Source organism: Lepidochelys olivacea (genome assembly GCF_965140295.1).
Source record: "Lepidochelys olivacea isolate rLepOli2 genome assembly, chromosome: 10".
In the NCBI taxonomy this organism is placed as follows: domain Eukaryota; kingdom Metazoa; phylum Chordata; order Testudines; family Cheloniidae; genus Lepidochelys; species Lepidochelys olivacea.
Genome location: NC_140420.1, coordinates 33,456,990 through 33,475,507, shown reverse-complemented (window position 1 = coordinate 33,475,507; position 18,518 = coordinate 33,456,990). Strand labels below are relative to the sequence as shown.

Below are 18,518 nucleotides of genomic sequence, written 5' to 3'. Positions count from 1 at the left end.
GCCAGTTTGAGTGCCACTGGGTCCAAACAACCCAGTTGGCTGAGGGCATCAACAGACATGCTCTTAAGACCACCAGCAGCAGAAGGGCACTGGCTGCTCAGAGCATTTGCCCACAGCTTCAGTAGCTCTTGTGCGTGCTTGTTCCCAGTGTTTCTCCTGCCTTGTCCCAGCCTTGCCTCGCTTCAGGTACACTGTACTCGGACTTCTGATGGGCTCTGACCCTTGGTTCTGGTGCCTGGCCTCTGACTCCAGGTGTGATTCTGGGCTCCAATTCCCGGCTACCGACTCCTGCTCTAACCACTAGGCATGGCTGCCCACATCCTAGTCACTAACAAGATGCAGTATAAGTCTTGTGGCAGATGGTGTCCAAACACACTGTGGACATCCATTTAATGCTTCTGCCAGATCAGTGTGATGGCAGGATTGTGATGCTCTTAGCTAAAGAGCCACTGGTCAGACACAAATGGAAGACTTTCCATTTGAGAATCCTGATGTCTTTTAGTATAGAGACAGAAGACGAAGGATTCCCAGGCAAACCTCAGATCTCTTGGTCTGTGTTAGGGGGCTTATTCCTTCACCCACTTAAGTCCCTGGTCCTTCTTGCACGAACAGAGAGCAACAATACCCGAAGTCCAAAGGTCCAAACAATTCGATGTTTATTGGGGTGAACTTCCAGCAAGCATGATTCCAGTTTCCTTCCTTAGTGTCCCCCTTCCCAGCTCTGACACCTCAGAGGCTTACCTGTGTCCCTGTTCCCATTTCCCCCTTTAGCAAAACATGATTCCAGTTTCCCCACCCCTATTCCCTGTTCCCATTTCCTCCACCCACACACCTGATTGACTGCAGACTATATAGTAAAGCCAGGGAAGTAAGTGGGTGAAAGAATAAGCCCCCTAACAGTCTCTACACTCTGTCAATAAGACAAAAGAAATCCACTCATCTCTTCCCAACCTTTGGGCCAGATGTCGACTCGGATACACTCTTTTTTTCAGGTAGTGGTCCAAGCATTCTTACCAGAGGTCCCATTGGGGAGTTCATCTGCTGCATTTAGTTCCAGTAAAAAAAAAAAATGGACTTCTCTATAGTCCTGCTTGTGGATTTTTACCTTTCTCCTTTGAGGACCATCAATCCCACTCCGGGACAACAGAAGTAGAATAATGTGGTGGGGTCCTAAGAACAGATCTTGCCATCCTATTCCACTCTGGCATTAGACCCCCATCTTCTCTGCCACACATTCTTTTTCAGGAATTGTTATAATGAAAGTGCTATGGGGCACTCTTCTTACTTCTCCAAATTGGAATCATAGAGTTGGTCCCTCACCCATATGGGGGGGAAAAGGGCTTTACACTAGTTATTTTTTGATACCCAAAAGAGCAAAATGATTCTACCTCCCATAATGGACCTGAGGTCAAATATTCCACAAACTGAAGTTCCATGTGTTGACATTAGTCTCTATTATACCTTTAAGTCCATAAGATTGATTTGAGGTTCTCTACTTGAAGGATGCCCACTTCCCCTTCTCGGTCCATCCAGCTCCTGGGAAGAATCTACAGATTTAGAGGGAAGGAAGATTGGGGGAACCACTACCACTACCCACAGCAGTATTGTTTGTGTTACTTTGATTTCTGTAGAAAGCCACAAATCTCTGCCTGTGGTGGCTGTTTGCTTCAGATATTTAAGACTACCCTTATTTAGATGTTTGGCTTATCAAAAAAGCTTTTGCCGATTCAGAAAATCTTCCAGTCCCTGTGACTTCTCATAGACTATAAGATTTACTTTCAACCCATGAGAGACGGAGTTAATTGGAGCCCCGGGAGAATCCTTGAAGGTCCTCTCTCCAAAGGACAGATTCCATACCATGAGTATTATCTGAGATCACAATGTTGGCGAAGCATATAATTCTTCCTTGTGGCAGTTGGGCCTCATACCTTTTTGCATCTAGGTGATATTGTATGTCAGTCTGTGTCTGAGATCTGTGTAGGGCTGTCTGCAAAAAATTATATCATCCTTATCCTGACATATGGATAGCTCAAGAGGAGTCAAAACTTGCTGCTGTGGAGGACTGTGGAGGAATATCCTTATCAGGGAGTTTCCTTGTTACCTCCTTTGCAAACTGATGCAACCCGCTCCCCTTCCATGTACACTCTGTACCCAAACTGTGTCTTGAAGACCCCTAACGCCCTTTGGGGGGTGTTATACCTCATGTAGCCCCACATCTCCCACCTCCATATGGAGCTGGGAAAGGAGAAGCTGCCAGGGCAGAGCCAGCCTGAGACTCAAGATTGTAGGCCTAAGTTCAGAAACCGATTAAACATACTTTTGATATTGATGTGATCACACTCTGCATTTTACAGTGACTCTAAGCATTCTTTTCCCTCTGCTGGCTGACTTGACTGCTCAAGTTCCTTCCTTCAGTCATTTCCTTTCATCCTCCCTTCACGTACCTTTCATGCTTTTTCCCCTCCCCCCTTTCCTTTGTTTCTCTTTCTAGTTAATCCCTTTCTGCCTTTCCCCTTCTCACATGCTCTTTCATATACATAGGCACCGACACCCCCCCCCACCTCCGCGAGTGCGCTGCGTGCCCACTTTTCGCCCCTCCCTCCCAGTGCTTGCTGCTGCAAAAACATCTGGGAGGGAGGAGGGGGAACTTGGTGTGCTCAGGGGAGGAGGCGGGGCCGGGGTGGGGATTTGGGGAGGGGTCCAATAGGGGCAGGGAGGGGGTGGGGATTTGGGGAGGGGTCCAATAGGGGCAGGGAGGGGGCGGGGACTTTGGGGGAAGGGGTTGGAATGGGGGGGGGGGCATGAGCACCCACCAGTGCCATGAGAAGTTGGCGACTGTGTACATATATAACAAAAATAAAATAAGCAAAAATGCACCCAAAATTTTAAAATATACAGAATAAATAGGGCTGTCAAGTGATTAAAAAAATTAATTGTGATGAATTGTGATTTAAAAAAAATATTGCGCTATTAAACAATAATAGAATACCATTTATTTAAATATTTTGGATGTTTTCTACATTTTCCAATATATTGATTTTAATTACAACACAGAATACAGAGTGTATAGTGCTCACTTTATTTGTATTACAAATGTTTGCACTGTAAACAACAAAAGAAATAGTATTTTTCAGTTCCCTAGTACAAGTACTGTAGAGCAGTCTCTTTATCATGAAAGTTGAACTTACAAATGTAGAATTATGTACAAAAAAACCCTGCATTCAAAAATAAAACAGTATAAAACTTTAGAGCCTACAAGTCCACTCGGTCCTACTTTTTGTTCAGCCAATCACTCAGACAAACAAGTTTATTTACATTTGCAGGAGATAATGCTGCCTGCTTCTTGTTTACAATGTCACCTGAAAGTGAGAACAGGTGTTTGCATGGCACTGTTGTAGCCACTACATGTCAGATGTGCTAAAGATTCATATGTCCCCTGATGCTTCAACCACCATTCCAGGAGTTATACATCCATGCTGATGACGGGTTCTGCTCAATAACAATCCAAAGCAGTGAGGACCAATGCATGTTCATTTTCATCATCTGAGTCAGATGCCACCAGTAGAAGGTTGATTTTCTTTTTTGGTGGTTTGGGCTCTGTAGTTTCTGCATCAGAATGTTGCTCTTTTAAGACTTCTGAAAACATGCTCCACACTTCATCCCTGTCAGGTTTTGGAAGGCACTTCAGAGTCTTAAACCTTGGGTCCAGTGCTGTAGCTATCTTTAGAAATTTCACATTGGTATCTTCTTTGCATTTTTTCAAATTTTCAGTGAAAGTGTTCTTAAAATGAACATGTGCTGGGTCATCATCCGAGACAGCTATAACATGAAATATATGGCAGAATGTGGGTAAAATAGAGCAGGAGACATACAATTCTCCCCCAAGGAGTTCAGTCACAAATTTAATTAACGCGTTATTTTTTTAACAAGCATCATCAGCATGGAAGCATGTCCTCTGGAATGATGGCCGAAGCATGAAGAGGCATATGAATCTTTAGCGCATCTGGCACACACATATCTTGCAACGCCAGCTACAACAGTGCCATGCGAATGCCTGTTCTCACTTTCAGGTGACATTGTAATTAAGAAGTGGGCAGCCTTATCTCCCGTAAATGTAAACAAACTTGTTTCTCTTAGCAATTGGCTGAACAAGAAGTAGGACTGAGTGGACTTGTAGGCTCTAAAGTTTTACATTGTTTTGTTTTTGAGTGCAGTTATGGAACAAAAAAATACATTTGTAAGTTGCACTTTCATGATAAAGAAATTGCACTACAGTACTTGTATGAGGTGAATTGAAAAATACAATTTCTTTTATCATTTTTACAGTGCAAATATTTGTAATAAAAAATATAAAGTGAGCACTGTACACTTTGTATTCTGTGTTTTAATTGAAATATATTTGAAAATGTAGAAAAACATCACAAATATTTAAATAATTTCAGTTTGTATTCTATTGTTTAAGAGTGCAATTAATCGCGATCAATTTTTTTAAATCGCAATTCATTTTTTGAGTTAATTACACAAGTTAACTGCGATTAATCGACAATCCTAAAAATAAATCATGAAGCTAATATGGATATCTGCAAACCAATACTCTGTTCACTCTGCTTATGTGTTATATCCCTTTCTTGCACCCTTTTTGTCTTCTCTATTTAGAATGTAAGCTCTTTCATGTAAGAGTGATCTTACTCTGTACTGTGACTAGAACAGGGGGGCCCCAGTCACTGCTTCTTGAATACCAATAATATCGGTAGTAATATTCAGCCATCTTTTGAATGGGCTGGCATGTCCATCTTGATAACGACACTCTTCAAGGCTTGTGGGCTCCATAGGGATCGATGATACATATCAGATGAGTCTAAGAATTATTCATCTAGCCTGTGAGGCTTTCTCCCTCTTACCAGTTCCAAGTTATTATTTATTCATTAATTGTGTTGTGGTAATGTAAAAAAGTATAAAGCAGAAAGATGGTCTTTTCCCCAAAAAGCTTACTCTTTAATTAAACCTGCCCAAGCCACAGTTCTGTATTACACTAACCAGCATGGAGGACTTATGGCTCAGCAGCCTTGACAAGAAGCTGTCTTGAGTTTTGAAGTTGAGCATTCACCACCAAATTCTCCTGTGGCGCTCTGTCTGCCGGGAGAGGATAATGAGTTAGCAGACTTTGAGCTGAAGGTACGCTCGGCAGCCCTAATAGGCTCTCAAGAATTCATTCCTGCATTCTCTTTTGTGTAAAAGGGCATACCCCTTTTAGATAGTTCTGTCATCAATGAAAATGCGAAATGTCTGGTTCTGTTCTAGGGTGGGCAGGATCCATCATCTCTGAATGACACTTTTCTCCTGGATTGGAGTCCAGAATGTTTTTGTGAATTCTCTCCATTCTCAGTAATTGTGAGGGCTATCTGGAAAGTCAGGATAGGCCTAACATGCTGTTAAATGCCCCCAGCTTGTACACTGGCAGTTTCAGTTCCCCAGTGTCCTGGAACTGATGTCAGAACCAGAAAACTTGCTTCCCAGTTTACCAGACTTCTTTTCTGTGAATCAGGGCAGAATTTTGCACCTGGATTAGAAATCTTTCAGTCTCGTCACTTAGCATCTAGGTTGTTGGGGCACAGAAGTACAGTAGATTCTGTTGAAAGCAAGGAATCTTTGATCAGGGAAACCTACTTGATGAAGTGGAAGAGATTCTCTAAGGCATCGCAGAGAGGCATAGACTCAAGACAGTCATCCACACTTAATTTTGGATAATCCCCATCGAATAACCACGTTACCATTTCAGTTGGTACAAGATGGGCCTTTGAATAACATCACAATTTATGGCAAAAATGAAATCTCTATTTTAGTTGAATCATGAGAGCCCTTCCATCTTTTTGCCTGAAGGCTCTTCTCTGTTCCCTAGAAAGGTGCAGGGTGTTAGTTTTGTTTTCACAGAACACAGGCAGTTCTGCAAGTTAGTCAATCATTCTTAATACTAAGCGAAAAAAAAGAAATGGAACCTCTGAAGTGCAGTATTTCACAGTAGGTGAGAGCAACCATATCATAAGCATGCAAAAAATCCCCCAAAAAATCTTTCCAGGAACCATAAGCATTATGTTCACGGCTGCATGACGGCTGCATAGACTGCAAGGAACACAGAATCATCTAATGTTACAAGCAGGGTCGTAATGTGTTCATTTGTTGACTCATTTGACACCCTTAACAAAATGGATGTTTCCTCATCTGCAGATGCAGTGTTCAGTTTGATCCTCTAGGCTGCTGTTTCTCACTAGTTCTTTAAATTCTCTCTCTTCCCATGTCTGTCTTATGCTTCACAGTAGTGACTCTGGATTGGTAGATTAGTTGTGTATATGAAAAAGGCAGTTTTATTCTTTACTTGTAACTTGATCTTTTCATAACAGACTAAGCTACCAGTTTAGAACACCTGCCTTTCTCCTGCAGAACTGCAGGTGAGCAGCTCCTTTCATTATTGACTCTGGATTGGTGGCTAGGTGTGTTAAGAAAATACCAACTTATAAATAAGGATAAAAAATGTCCCACTGGAGAGTAAATTGTATCTTCATATTGATTTCTCTGCCAGAAAGTAGCAGGCATCCTACAACAGTCCCTTTCATAAAAACTTATGCGTGATGATTTAGAAAAGCCTATTCTTTGGAAGACAGCCAAGATGGACAGTCAGTCTGTAAAGTAAACTTCCCTTCCTGTGTTTTTTTCCAAAAGCTTCACTGTTACTCTCCACTTAAGAATTACAAGGAGTCTCATCTCCATATAACAGTTGTGACAAGAAATGTAATTCTTCTTCAAATAGGCAGCTCTTTATCTGCAAGAGAATGTAAATGACACACGATTCAGGTGAATTAGTTTTACCTCTGTATTTTTGTATTTTTTTGTAATACTGAATATTATCTTTCTCCTTTATAGGACGAATACTATCATTTATTAGCAGAGAAAATCTATAAAATACAAAAGGAGCTCGAAGAGAAACGGAGGTCTCGTTTACATAAACAAGGGATCTTGGGTAACCAGCCAGCCTTACAGACCCCAGGGGCTCAGCCACCTGGTATCCCACAGGTGGCTGCTGCCATGGGCCAGGCACAGCCCTTGAGACCTTCCAGTAAGTATGGATTAGCTGAGATGGGGCAGGGGAGATGGAAGAAGAGAGTGGGACAGTTTTTTACATTTCGTTTATTGAATTTAAATACTTCTGCTATGCAGTATCATGGTTGGCTGAAGTGTCATTGTATACTATTTCTTAATTTAAAAAAAATTTTTTTTTTCTTTGACCATTCTTTTGATTCTGTTACAGATGGGCCTATGTCCATGCCAAATGTGCCTATGAGTCGTATGCAGGTCTCTCAAGGTATTTAACTTTTTCCTTCTGTACATTGCTTTGTTGATTCAAAACATAGCTTCTCTAGGTTGCTTTTCTTCTGTTTTCCTTTCATATTGTTTATAACTTGAGGGGGAAGGGTGTGTGTGACTCTCTCCTTCTTTTATTATTCGTATTCACCATTATACTTGTTATGCTGTCAGGAGTGACTCACAACCATGAGTGTCAACCTCAGGGCAGACTGTCAAGAAGCAGGATGAAAACCCCAAACTGGTTGTATATTCTATCATTAGATTTCACCAAACCAGTATCAATTGTCAACTCCTAACACACTGTAACAATCCTACCATGGAGTCATGGATAGTCTCTAGGTATTGCATTCTATCTTGCCACCCAGGCAAGCTTGGCTTTTTGATAGATGGTCACTTTACACCAAAAATCACAATAATATTCAGATTATTTGCTGTCCCAAAGGATCAGTCATTTACCCCAAGTCAGTTGTATTCAGATCTCATACCAAAGACAGAGCTTGTAGCCACCCAGTCCTGTAACAAACAAAAAGGTTTATTAACTAAGAGGAGAAATGAATTATTTATAAGATTAAAGCAGATAAACACACACACAAATGAGATACAATCTTAAGTTAAAAAAGTAATAGAAGCTTCGTTAATAAGCAAGCTGTTACGTCCTTTAGGTCTAACCCAAGCCTAGCAGCTTGGGGATCTCTTGCTCATATTTAGGAATCTTTGCCCTCAGAATCCAGAGAGCAAAAAGGTACTAGGGTCTCCTTAACAAGTATCTTTATTCCCTTTCACCAGCATTCAAGCTGTGATGGGACACAGGTTTGTGGGGGAAGCAGTCAACAGTCTTTTGTTCACAATGGCTCATCTGATGTCTGTAGACCTTCCTTTGTTGGGGAGAAGATAGCACCTCTTGTGGTAAACTAGGATTTCACACCTGGTAATGCTTCTCCCCTGACTGTGGGGAATTTACAGTTTTAGTAAAAAGAACGAGGAGTACTTGTGGCACATTAGAGACTAACCAATTTATTTGGGCATAAACTTTCGTGGGCTAAAACCCACTTCATCGGATGCATGCAGTGGAAAATACAGTAAGAAGAGATAGATATATAGATAGAGAGAGAGCATGAAAAAATGGGTGTTGCTATACCAACTCTAACGAGACTAATCAATTAAGGTGGGCTATTATCAGCAGGAGAAAAAAAACTTTTATACTGATAATCAGGATGGCCCATTTCAAACAGTTGACAAGAAGGTGTGAGTAACAGTAGGGGGAAAAATTAGCATGGGGAAATAGTTTTTAGTTTGTGTAATGACAAATGTAATGCATTGTTCTAAGTCAGCCACAAAAATGTTGGCATACTGTGGGGCCTTGCGGATAGCCTAGCAGTTCCAATGACTTGGAAGGTATATGTTTTCCTCAAATGTGAAATAGTTGTGGGTGAGGACAAAGTCACAAAGTTCAGCCACCAGGTTTGCCGTGACATTATCGGGGATACTGTTCCTGATGGCTTGTAATCCATCTTTGTGTGGAATGTTGGTGTCAAGGGCTTCTACATCCATAGTGGCCAGAATGGTGTTTTCTGGAAGATCACCAATGGATCACACAACAAAAACACTAACCCAGGAACCTATCCTTGCAACAAAGTCCGTTGCCAACTCTGTCCACATATCTATTCAAGGGACACCACCATAGGACCTAATTACATCAGCCACACCATCAAGGGCTCGTTCACCTGCACATCTACCAATGTGATATATGCCATCATGTGCCAGCAATGCCTCTCTGCCATGTACATTGGCCAAACCGGACAGACTCTACACATAAGAACAAATGGACGCAAATCAGACATCAAGAATTAGAACATTCAAAAACCAGTCGGATAACACTTCAGCCTCCCTGGACACTCAGTTACAGACCTAAAAGTCGCAATTCTTCAACAAAAAAACCTTTAAAAACAGACTCCAACGAGCAACTGCAGAACTGGAATTAATTTGCAAACTGGACACCATTAAATTAGACTTGAATAAAGACTGGGAGTAGATGAGTCATTACACAAACTAAAAACTATTTCTCTATGCTAATTTTTCCCCCTACTGTTACTCACACCTTCTTGTCAACTGTTTGAAATGGGCCATCCTGATTATCACTACAAAAGTTTTTTTTCTCCTGCTGATAATAGCCCACCTTAATTAATTAGTCTCGTTAGAGTTGGTATAGCAACACCCATTTTTTCATGTTCTCTGTGTGTGTGTGTGTGTGTGTGTGTTATATAATCTTCCTACTGTATTTTCCACTGCATGCATCCGATGAAGTGGGTTTTAGCCCACGGAAGCTTATGCCCAAATAAATTGGTTAGTCTCTAAGGTGCCATAAGTACTCATTCTTTTTGCTGATGAAGACTAACACGGCTACCACTCTGAAGTCTAAGCAAACACTTTCATAGTAACAAAGCAAATATATAAACATTAACTTGTAACACGGGATACAGATATAAGTAGGATTAATACATGCAGGATCCTACAATCATTCCACAAAGTCTAAACACAAACACATTCTTAAATTCTAATACCTATTTTAAAAATACTAAAACACAGGTAAGCCAGACTGGTTTCCAGCTGTGCATTTGTCAGTGTTCAGTGAGTCTTAGGGGCCTTGGCATGAGCTGGCATCTGGTCTGCCAGCATCACACACTTTACCAGGCTTTATCACAGTGGTATCTCAAGGGCTAACAAGATGTGTCCAATAGTTTCTCCACAACAGGGATAATCAGGTTAGAGAGTAATTTAGCACCTGTGAGAAAGGAAGGGAATCAGCAGTACCCTCACTTAATTTATCTATCAGTGTGAAATGTGTTAAACCATTTTCGTTTTCAGTGCTTCTTTGTCAGATAATCCTGTTGGCCCAGAAGATACTTGTAAACTGGGAATTTTCTCATTATTAATTTGTTAATGCTAGAGGAATGCAGTAGCCTTGCTCCAGCTGCTTTTTCCTGAAAAGTACTGAAAGTTGAGATGTTTCATCTTCCTAAGTAGTAGTCCTAAGTAGTAGTCCTAAGTAGTAGTAGAAGTTATCTGCTTCATGAATTAATGTTTGTTATGGAATCTAGTAAGCTGAAACCTGTATTGCAACCCTTTGGAGCTATGATATGGCGCTCTCTGTTTAATGACACATCTAACATTTTATTTATTTTGGGTAGGAAAAGAAAAGTTCTTTGAACAGGCACATGTATATCTGTAAATATTGAGCCTATGATAAATGTATGCCTTTACCAATGCATGGTTTGTGGGGTGTATTTTTGAGGAGGAGGATGGTGGGGAGAGGGAACTGCTACCTTTGTTTTGGTAGTTGCTAGTTGTGGTATTGTTTTGGTTTATACTTTGATTTGGGGCAGTGTGCTTGCCTTCAGTGTGCCCTTTATATAATTTACTTTGAGAATTACTTACAGTAAAACTTGAATAAGAGATCACCCTTTTTATACAACTCCTGTCTTATGTACCCCTCCCCTGCAAATTTTCCTAAAAGTATTGAGTATAGTACTACTTTTCTTTTAAAGAGCATCACCTCCATTTGTTTGCCCCTTGAGCGGTTGTTTAAAACAAGTTTCAGTGTTGGTTTTCCCTAAACATTTGTCCCTGTCCAGCATGTCTCTGTTAGTGACCATTTTGCAGGAAGGAACAACGTTGACTTTTTTAATGTGAAGAATGGTTATTGCTCTTCTGACAGCTTGAGGCAAAATTGTAATCAATTGCATAGAATTACACACCTCACTTGCTCTCTGGCAGTGTGTGTGGGTAATGCTTTTTACCATAACTGATTTGAATTATGATACTGTAGGCTGGTAACTGTAGTACATGTAAGTGCTTGATGACTTGTTCCTAATGAGCTGTTTTGGGGGTGCATTTTGCAGGAATGAATCAGTTTAACCCCATGTCCATAGGAAATGTGCAGATGCCACAGGCACCCATGGGACCCCGTGCAGCTTCTCCAATGAACCATCCTGTACAAATGAACAACATGAGCTCTGTTCCAGCGGTTTGTATTTGCTTTCCTTAAGTTCTTCTTATAGTTTAATTCCGCTTAAGAATTTCCTCAGTTTTTATAATAAAGATGCTTTGAGAAAAAACATATTCCTATTAATGTGGAAAACTCACGAGTCTGCTCGTCTATTTGAATTTCATGCTAATTAGCTTCAGGGAAATTTATCTTTCATCTTTGCTATCATACAGTTTTTTTACTGACTTGTTTATTTGTTTTCAACGTTTAAATTTGACATACAGAACATAAATACTTAGGGTGGGAGGCGGACATCAGAGGTATAACAGTAACTCGTGTCTTCTGGGAGAAAGAAGCTTGGTGCTTCCAAGTACTGTAGCCATCCAGTGTATAAATCCCTGGTACCACTTAAAAACTTGATTTCATTTTTTTCAGAAAATTAAAATATATTTTAAGAGTTCCAGCATATTACTTTTCTATATTAGCCCAAAGAACTTAGCGTTCTAAATATAGCTTTAGTATTTTTTTCACTTTGAGTAGCTCATTGAATGTTGTGAGGCAATGCTGACATCATACATGTGTCCAAAACTCCCTTTGATTTATGAGGTCAGTATTTTTTCTCAGACCTTATGGCTAATTATCAGTTTGGTTTTTCCTTTATTTCTACCCAATTAATTTCTTTAATAACTGATATTTTTGTTTTTAAATATTAGATGGCAATGTCTCCTTCCCGAATGCCTCAGCCACAAAACATGATGGGAGCACATTCCAGTACTATGATGGGTCAGGCTCCTACCCAAAGCCAGTTCCTCCCTCAGAATCAGTTCCCATCATCAAGTGGAGCTCTGAATGTGAACAATGTAGGCATGGGTCAATCAACAACCCAGACAGGCGTTTCACAGGTAGAATTCATTTTCTGAAGTATGGATTATCTTAATCTAATTTCATGGGCGGCCACGCTCAGCCCCCAACAACCCCCCACCCCTCCTGCTTCTACTCAGCGCAACTTCAATCTCCCTGGTTCAGGCCGCGCTGCCCTCCCTCTCAGTGCTCTGGGGTCGGGGCCATGCCACCTGCCCTCTGGGGCTGGGGGCTCTAGCCTGGGACATCGGCTGGCAGCTGCAGTGGGGGGCTCTGGTAGGGGGCACGGAAGGGCTGGGGCCTCAGGCGGAAGGGGCAGGGCTGTGCGCTAGCCTCCACCAGCCGGCAGTTCACGAACTGCCCATGTCTAATTTCCTTTTAAAATCTCACTTCTTTGCATAGTTTGCATTATATTTGTATATCCAGTGTTCATTATACCCCTCCAATTTAATCAGCTTCTCAGAGACTCTCCTGTCTTTCACTTTCTCTTTCTGCATTCCAAGTATTTCCATGAGCTGCTACATAAATTCTGGGTGTATTAGTTTAGGAAAAAAATCCCCACCACCACCCCCAGATGTGAATTCTGTAATTCACATAATCTTATGGAGACTTTTAGGGGGGAATAGCAGGAAAAGTTAATTTATGATGCATGATTAAGCTATTTTCAGTGTTCCCCCATTGTATCTGAGTCATCCATATGCTCCTATTTTTTCTTTGTATGCAGACTTTAGTAGCTATTTATTTTAAATTATGGACTGCAAGAAAGTATGTAATCAAAGCAGCCCTCTTAGTTTTTTGGGTTTCTTTTGTTTTGTTTTTAAACTAGTTACATCTGAATTGGAAGCTGTTGTCTATCACCAGTTGTCTTCCATGTTATTACAGTAGTTCAGTCAAATTATTTGTTTAATAGCTGAACACTTCTGCATGTGGCTTTTTAAAAAATAGAAACATCTGCCCTCCTGGAGAAAGTCTTGAATACATGATGGATAGAAAAACAGTATCCCTCAACAAAATATTTATAAGGCAATATAAAAGCATTTTAACACTTGACATTTTACTACCTATAATTCATTCATATTTCTTTATTGATTTATTTAGATTTATACAAATACTTAAAAATACTTGTATGAAGGTTTTAAATAGAAATCAGATGAAGGCATACAGTAACTCCTCACTTAACATTGTAGTTATGTTCCTGAAAAATGCGACTTGAAATAAAACAATGTTAAGCGAATCCAATTTCCCTATAACAGTTAATGTAAATGAGGGGGTTAGGTTCCAGGGAAATTTTTGTGTACACACACACACACACGTTTTAAACAAACAATTTAATACTGGTACACAGTGATGATGATTGAGAAGCTTGGTTGAGGAGTCAGAGGGTGGGATATTTCCTAGGGAATGCCTTACTGCTAAATGAAAAGGAGTACTTGTGGCACCTTAGAGACTATAAGCTTTCGTGAGCTAGCAATTGGCTGAGTCCTCAAGGGTTAACTCTCTCACAGCAGGAAATGAGGGAGGGCAGACAGAGACACACAATGTGTGTGTGTGTGAGAGAGAGAGATGTGCGCATTTCCCCTTTAAGTATGGAGAGTGAAGTCAGAAGTACACTGCCTTGTTAATTAGATCAGCAAGCTGAGACTGGGCTGCAGGTGCTGCCCGTTGTGTGTGTGTGTCCCCTGCCCTATGGAAGATAGGGTAAGCGGGGTGCAGGGGGAGGGGGACACCCTGACATTAGCCCCCCTCTTTTTCCCCTCCTCTCCATACAGCAAGCAGGAGTCTTGAGGAGCAGGTCCAAGGCAAAGGGCAGGAGCAGCTCAGGGCAGTGGCGGGAGGGACAGCTGAACTCCTGGCAATTGATACCCTGCTGGGCAGCTGCTGCACAGGGAACTTAGGGGAGTGGGGAGCTGATAGCTGGGCTGCTGGTCCACTCTGGTTCCAAGCCTCCACCGGCTGCTCTTCCTGCAAGCAGTGGACAAAGCAGGTGGCTGCCAAACGAGTTAGAAGGGAGCATTTCACAACTTTAAACGAGCATGTTCCCTAATTCATAGATCAGTTCCTAGAATATCAGGGTTGGAAGGGACCTCAGGAAGTCATCTAGTCCATCTAGCTGCTCAAAGCAGGACCAATCCCCAATTTTTGCCCCACATCCCTAAATGACCCCCTCAAGGATTGAGTTCACAACCCTCGGTAACGTAACAGTAACAACGTTAACCGGGACAACTTTAAGTGAGGAGTTACTGTATTAATATGGTCTGCTGTCCCTGATTCTCCCTCCACCCATTCTAGTTTGTCTGATGCAGCATTTAGTAAAATATATGACCTTAAAACATATGCACATGCACCATGTCATTTGTATTATACTATTTCAATTTTATAATGTTGCTGGACTCAGAAATGTGGATCCACAACCTTTTTGAATATCCAAAATAGTCAAGTCAGGGTAAAAACTGTTACATGGTCAAGTGTATTGTGTATAGTAAACACAAGGGAAAGAATTCTGAGATGCCTTCCTGAGCAATGTAGCTCAGTAGGTGCAGCCTAGGTTGTGGGGAGCTTTCAGCCACTTTGTGTCCTCTGAATCCTTACCCCTACCCAGCCCATGGCACAACTTAGCTCTTGAATGGCTGCCTATGGGGAGTGCTATCTGGGTTCCATCTCCTTTATGCTAGCAGAACAATATAAAAGGAGCAAAAAGCTATCGAAAATTATTGGTGATTTTATGTGGTCAGAACCTGTGCATTTGAGATAATAAACACAGTTGCTGTAAATAAATAAATTATGAAAAATGTATGGTGATCTAAACTGCTACTCTTGTAAGGCATTTAATGCTCTTATAATGTCCAAGTAAATATGACACAATTTTGGAGCAGCATGGATACATTAAGAACTCTCTCTTTATAGCAGGGGCAGGTTCCCAGTGCTGCTATTCCGAACTCCATGAATATGCTAGGACCACAGAGTGGTCAGATATCATGTCCACCAGCGACCCAGCCACCTCTACATCAGACTGCACCTCCTGTATCCAATGCAGCTGGCAAGCCACCTATCCAACACCAAACCCCACCTGGAATGACTCCTCCTCAGCCAGCAGCACCTACTCAGCCATCCACACCAGTCTCATCTTCAGGACAGACTCCTACACCAACACCTGGCTCTGTTCCAAATGCAACACAGACACAGAGTACACCTACAGGACAAACTGCAGCACAGGCTCAAGTTACACCACAACCTCAGACTCCAATACAACCCCAATCTGTGCCAACCCCACAACCATCTCAGCAACAACCAACATCTGTGCAGGCACAACCTCCTGGCACTCCAGTAAGTATCAGCTGGTTTATTTGGTCCAAATGCAACAGAAGCCTAAACATTCAACAAGGAACTTTCCCCTGTATAGTACTGTGCCATAGAATTACAGATTGCAGGATCCTTATGGCATAGCAACAGTAGCTTGTTTGATTGTGGAAGATATATTTTAGAATAGGTATTTATTTAGATCCATATGCAAACAAAATGCATTCATCCAAATGTTCTCAGCAGTCAATTTAGTTAGTGATTTCCAATACTAGGATTAAAAATACTACAGAATGTTTCTACAGCTGTGCGTGGGAAACTTGTAAATAATCTGCCTGTGCTATGTTTGGCTCTAGTCAGGATCATTAGTCTTTCACCTTCATGATCATTAAATTCACACATGGTTTTTAAAGATGGGTAGAAAGAGACTGCATGGTAATCAGTGTGTACTATCCACCGTACAGTTGCTTTATCAACAGAAGATGCTAATGCATCAGATGATAAACTCATTCCTGTCTTTACCTCTGTATAACTGGAGATCTGTGTTTTGGTATCCAGAGTTTGGTTTTCATAGAATATCGGGGTTGGAAGGGACGTCAGGAGGTCATCTAGTCCAACCCCCTGCTCTAAGCAGGACCAATCCCCAACTAAATCATCCCAGCCAGGGCTTTGTCAAGCCTGACCTTAAAAACCTCTAAGGAAGGAGATTCCACCACCTCCCTAGGTAACGCATTCTAGTGCTTCACCACCTTCCTAGTGGAAAAGTTTTTCCTACTATCCAACCTAAACCTCCCACACTTCAACTTGAGATCATTGCTCCTTGTTCTGTCATCTGCTACCACTGAGAACAGTCTAGCTCCATCCTTTCTGGAACCCCCTTTCAGGTAGTTAAAAGCAGCTATCAAATCCCCCCTCATTCTTCTCTTCTGCAGACTAAAAATCCCAGTTCCCTCAGCCTCTCCTCATAAGTCATGTGTTCCAGTCCCCTAATCATTTTTGTTGCCCTCCGCTGGACATTTTCCAATTTTTCCACATCAAGAGTGGTATTATTTCAGATGATCCTTTTGTGTATGATTTTGTACTATTCCTCTTAGCAAGACAAATGAATATTTCTATATATTTCCTCAATGTTTTGATTTTTGTACCTTTTTACATCAGCTATCCCAGGCAGCAGCTAGTATTGATAACAGGGTGCCAACCCCAGGCTCAGTTGCGAGTGCCGATATGAACTCCCAGCAGCTGGGACCTGATGCACCAATGCTAGAAAGCAAACCAGAGGTTAAAAATGAAGAAACTGAGCCAGAGCCTTGTGAAACACAAGTGGAACCTAAGACTGAGGTAAGTGAAATTCCTTCACAGTTAATTAGAGCAATAATATATAGGAGCTAAAATAAGATGAGTGTGAATCAGTGAGCCAAGCTGACGAGAAAATATTAGTTAATGGAAAACTCTGGTTTTCACTCTGGTGGAAGCCCTGTGTCTGGTGCTTTATTGTATATCGGGCTACTGATACTCCAAACTGATAGAATTTGTAGTTTGAGACGTTATAGGTGTAGTTTAATCTCATCTCTTTCTTTCTTAAGATGGAGGAGGATTTACAAGGATCTTGCCAAGTGAAAGAAGAAATAGATGTGGCAGAGTCAAAACAGGAGCCAATGGAGGTAGAAGAAAAGAAAGTTGATATCAAGGTAGAGCCTAAAGAGGAAGAGGAGAGTGGCACTAATGGCACCACTTCACAATCTACATCACCATCTCAGCCCCGTAAAAAGAGTACGTATATAGAAATGGGAGTCCTTGCTATAATTTTTCTTGGTTTTCTGTCTCCTGCAATCTTTAAGCCAGCCAGGAGGTCCCTCTGTTTGTACGTATGCACTAACACCACAAATTGGGGGCTGAGACAATGAGTTAACGTGCTACCCTTTTTCCTTTTGGAAAGCAGCATTCTTATCTTTCCTTGGATCACAAGTGAAAAGTAAGGTGTTGATGTCCTTCTGATTTGCACTTAACGTTACTGTCAATAATGACATCTTAGTTTGGCTTTTTCACCATAGCCAGTCTCTATGCAGAAGGGCCAAAGCCAGGGTAGTAAGGGATTGGTTTCAGTTCAGGACTGAGGTGAATTGTAGGGAAATTACATAGGTGGTGTTGTATGCATGTATCTGACTTTGGCCAGTGCTATTTCATGAGGACTGAATTCACGTAGAACATTTTCTTACAGAGGTCCTCTAAGTCCTGTGAATTCTTTCCAGGTTCTGTTTTCACTTCATCCCTGCTGTCCAAGACCTCTTGTTGTGGTGACATCCTGCAGACAGAAGACAATTTGAAAGTAGCTCCCTCCATAACGTCTCCTTGATTTAGCCAGAAGGATTACTGGTGAATCACGGGATACGCCCCTTTCCCTCCAGAGGCTGTGTGCGCAGCATCCATATTGTCATTAGCCCTTGTTGGCCTGAGAATTAGGGACTGAACTCAGTTCCTGAATTTAAATTTTTTACAGTTAGACTGGTATACTGGCTCTAAAACTTTTAAAAGGAAAAAAACCCAGTGCAGCTCCCTTGAGAGTGCCATCGCTTTAAAAGTGTACTGGCCCAAAGCCTGTTCCACAGAAGTTTCCACGATGGTAACCACCATTCTGATCAAGTCAGTCTACAGAATTAGTGTTTTGGATATGGTTTGTTTGAAAGTTCATTGTTCGTACCTATATGCTATATTTTCCTCTTTTGCCTATTTTGAAAGGGAAAAGTAATATTACAGATTTTAGGAATTACTGTTCCCCTTAGATAAAGCTTTGGGTTTTGTTTTGTTTTGTTTTTTCAAAAAGCCTGTATTTGCATGCATTGGGTGTTTGGTTTCTAAGAAGTAAAATAAGGAAGTTTTTTGAGTGATGGTCCCTATTGTATTCCACTGAGGTTTATACACATGCACCATGCATCTGGAGCCAGAGATTTTGAAAGTAATAGTGTCCATTGGTCCATACATGTGCTTTTGCTCCACCTTATGGTTTCGTCCAAGGCAA

General features: G+C 41.4%; 1 protein-coding gene across 3 annotated transcripts in view; it reads left to right on the top strand.

Moving 5' to 3' along the window:
• Nucleotides 1-18,518, top strand: part of CREBBP (CREB binding lysine acetyltransferase) — a 191,352-nt gene that overhangs the window by 114,131 nt on the left and 58,703 nt on the right. For 2 of the 3 annotated variants that reach the window (XM_084640891.1, XM_084640890.1), the window contains exons 10-16: nt 6,919-7,111; nt 7,304-7,357; nt 11,259-11,383; nt 12,058-12,246; nt 15,110-15,529; nt 16,661-16,840; nt 17,086-17,272. In XM_084640891.1, coding sequence (XP_084497017.1) covers nt 6,919-7,111; nt 7,304-7,357; nt 11,259-11,383; nt 12,058-12,246; nt 15,110-15,529; nt 16,661-16,840; nt 17,086-17,272 — 1,348 coding nt within the window. The remainder of the gene's footprint in view (nt 1-6,918; nt 7,112-7,303; nt 7,358-11,258; nt 11,384-12,057; nt 12,247-15,109; nt 15,530-16,660; nt 16,841-17,085; nt 17,273-18,518) is intronic. The other variant, XM_084640892.1, reaches the window with a different exon arrangement.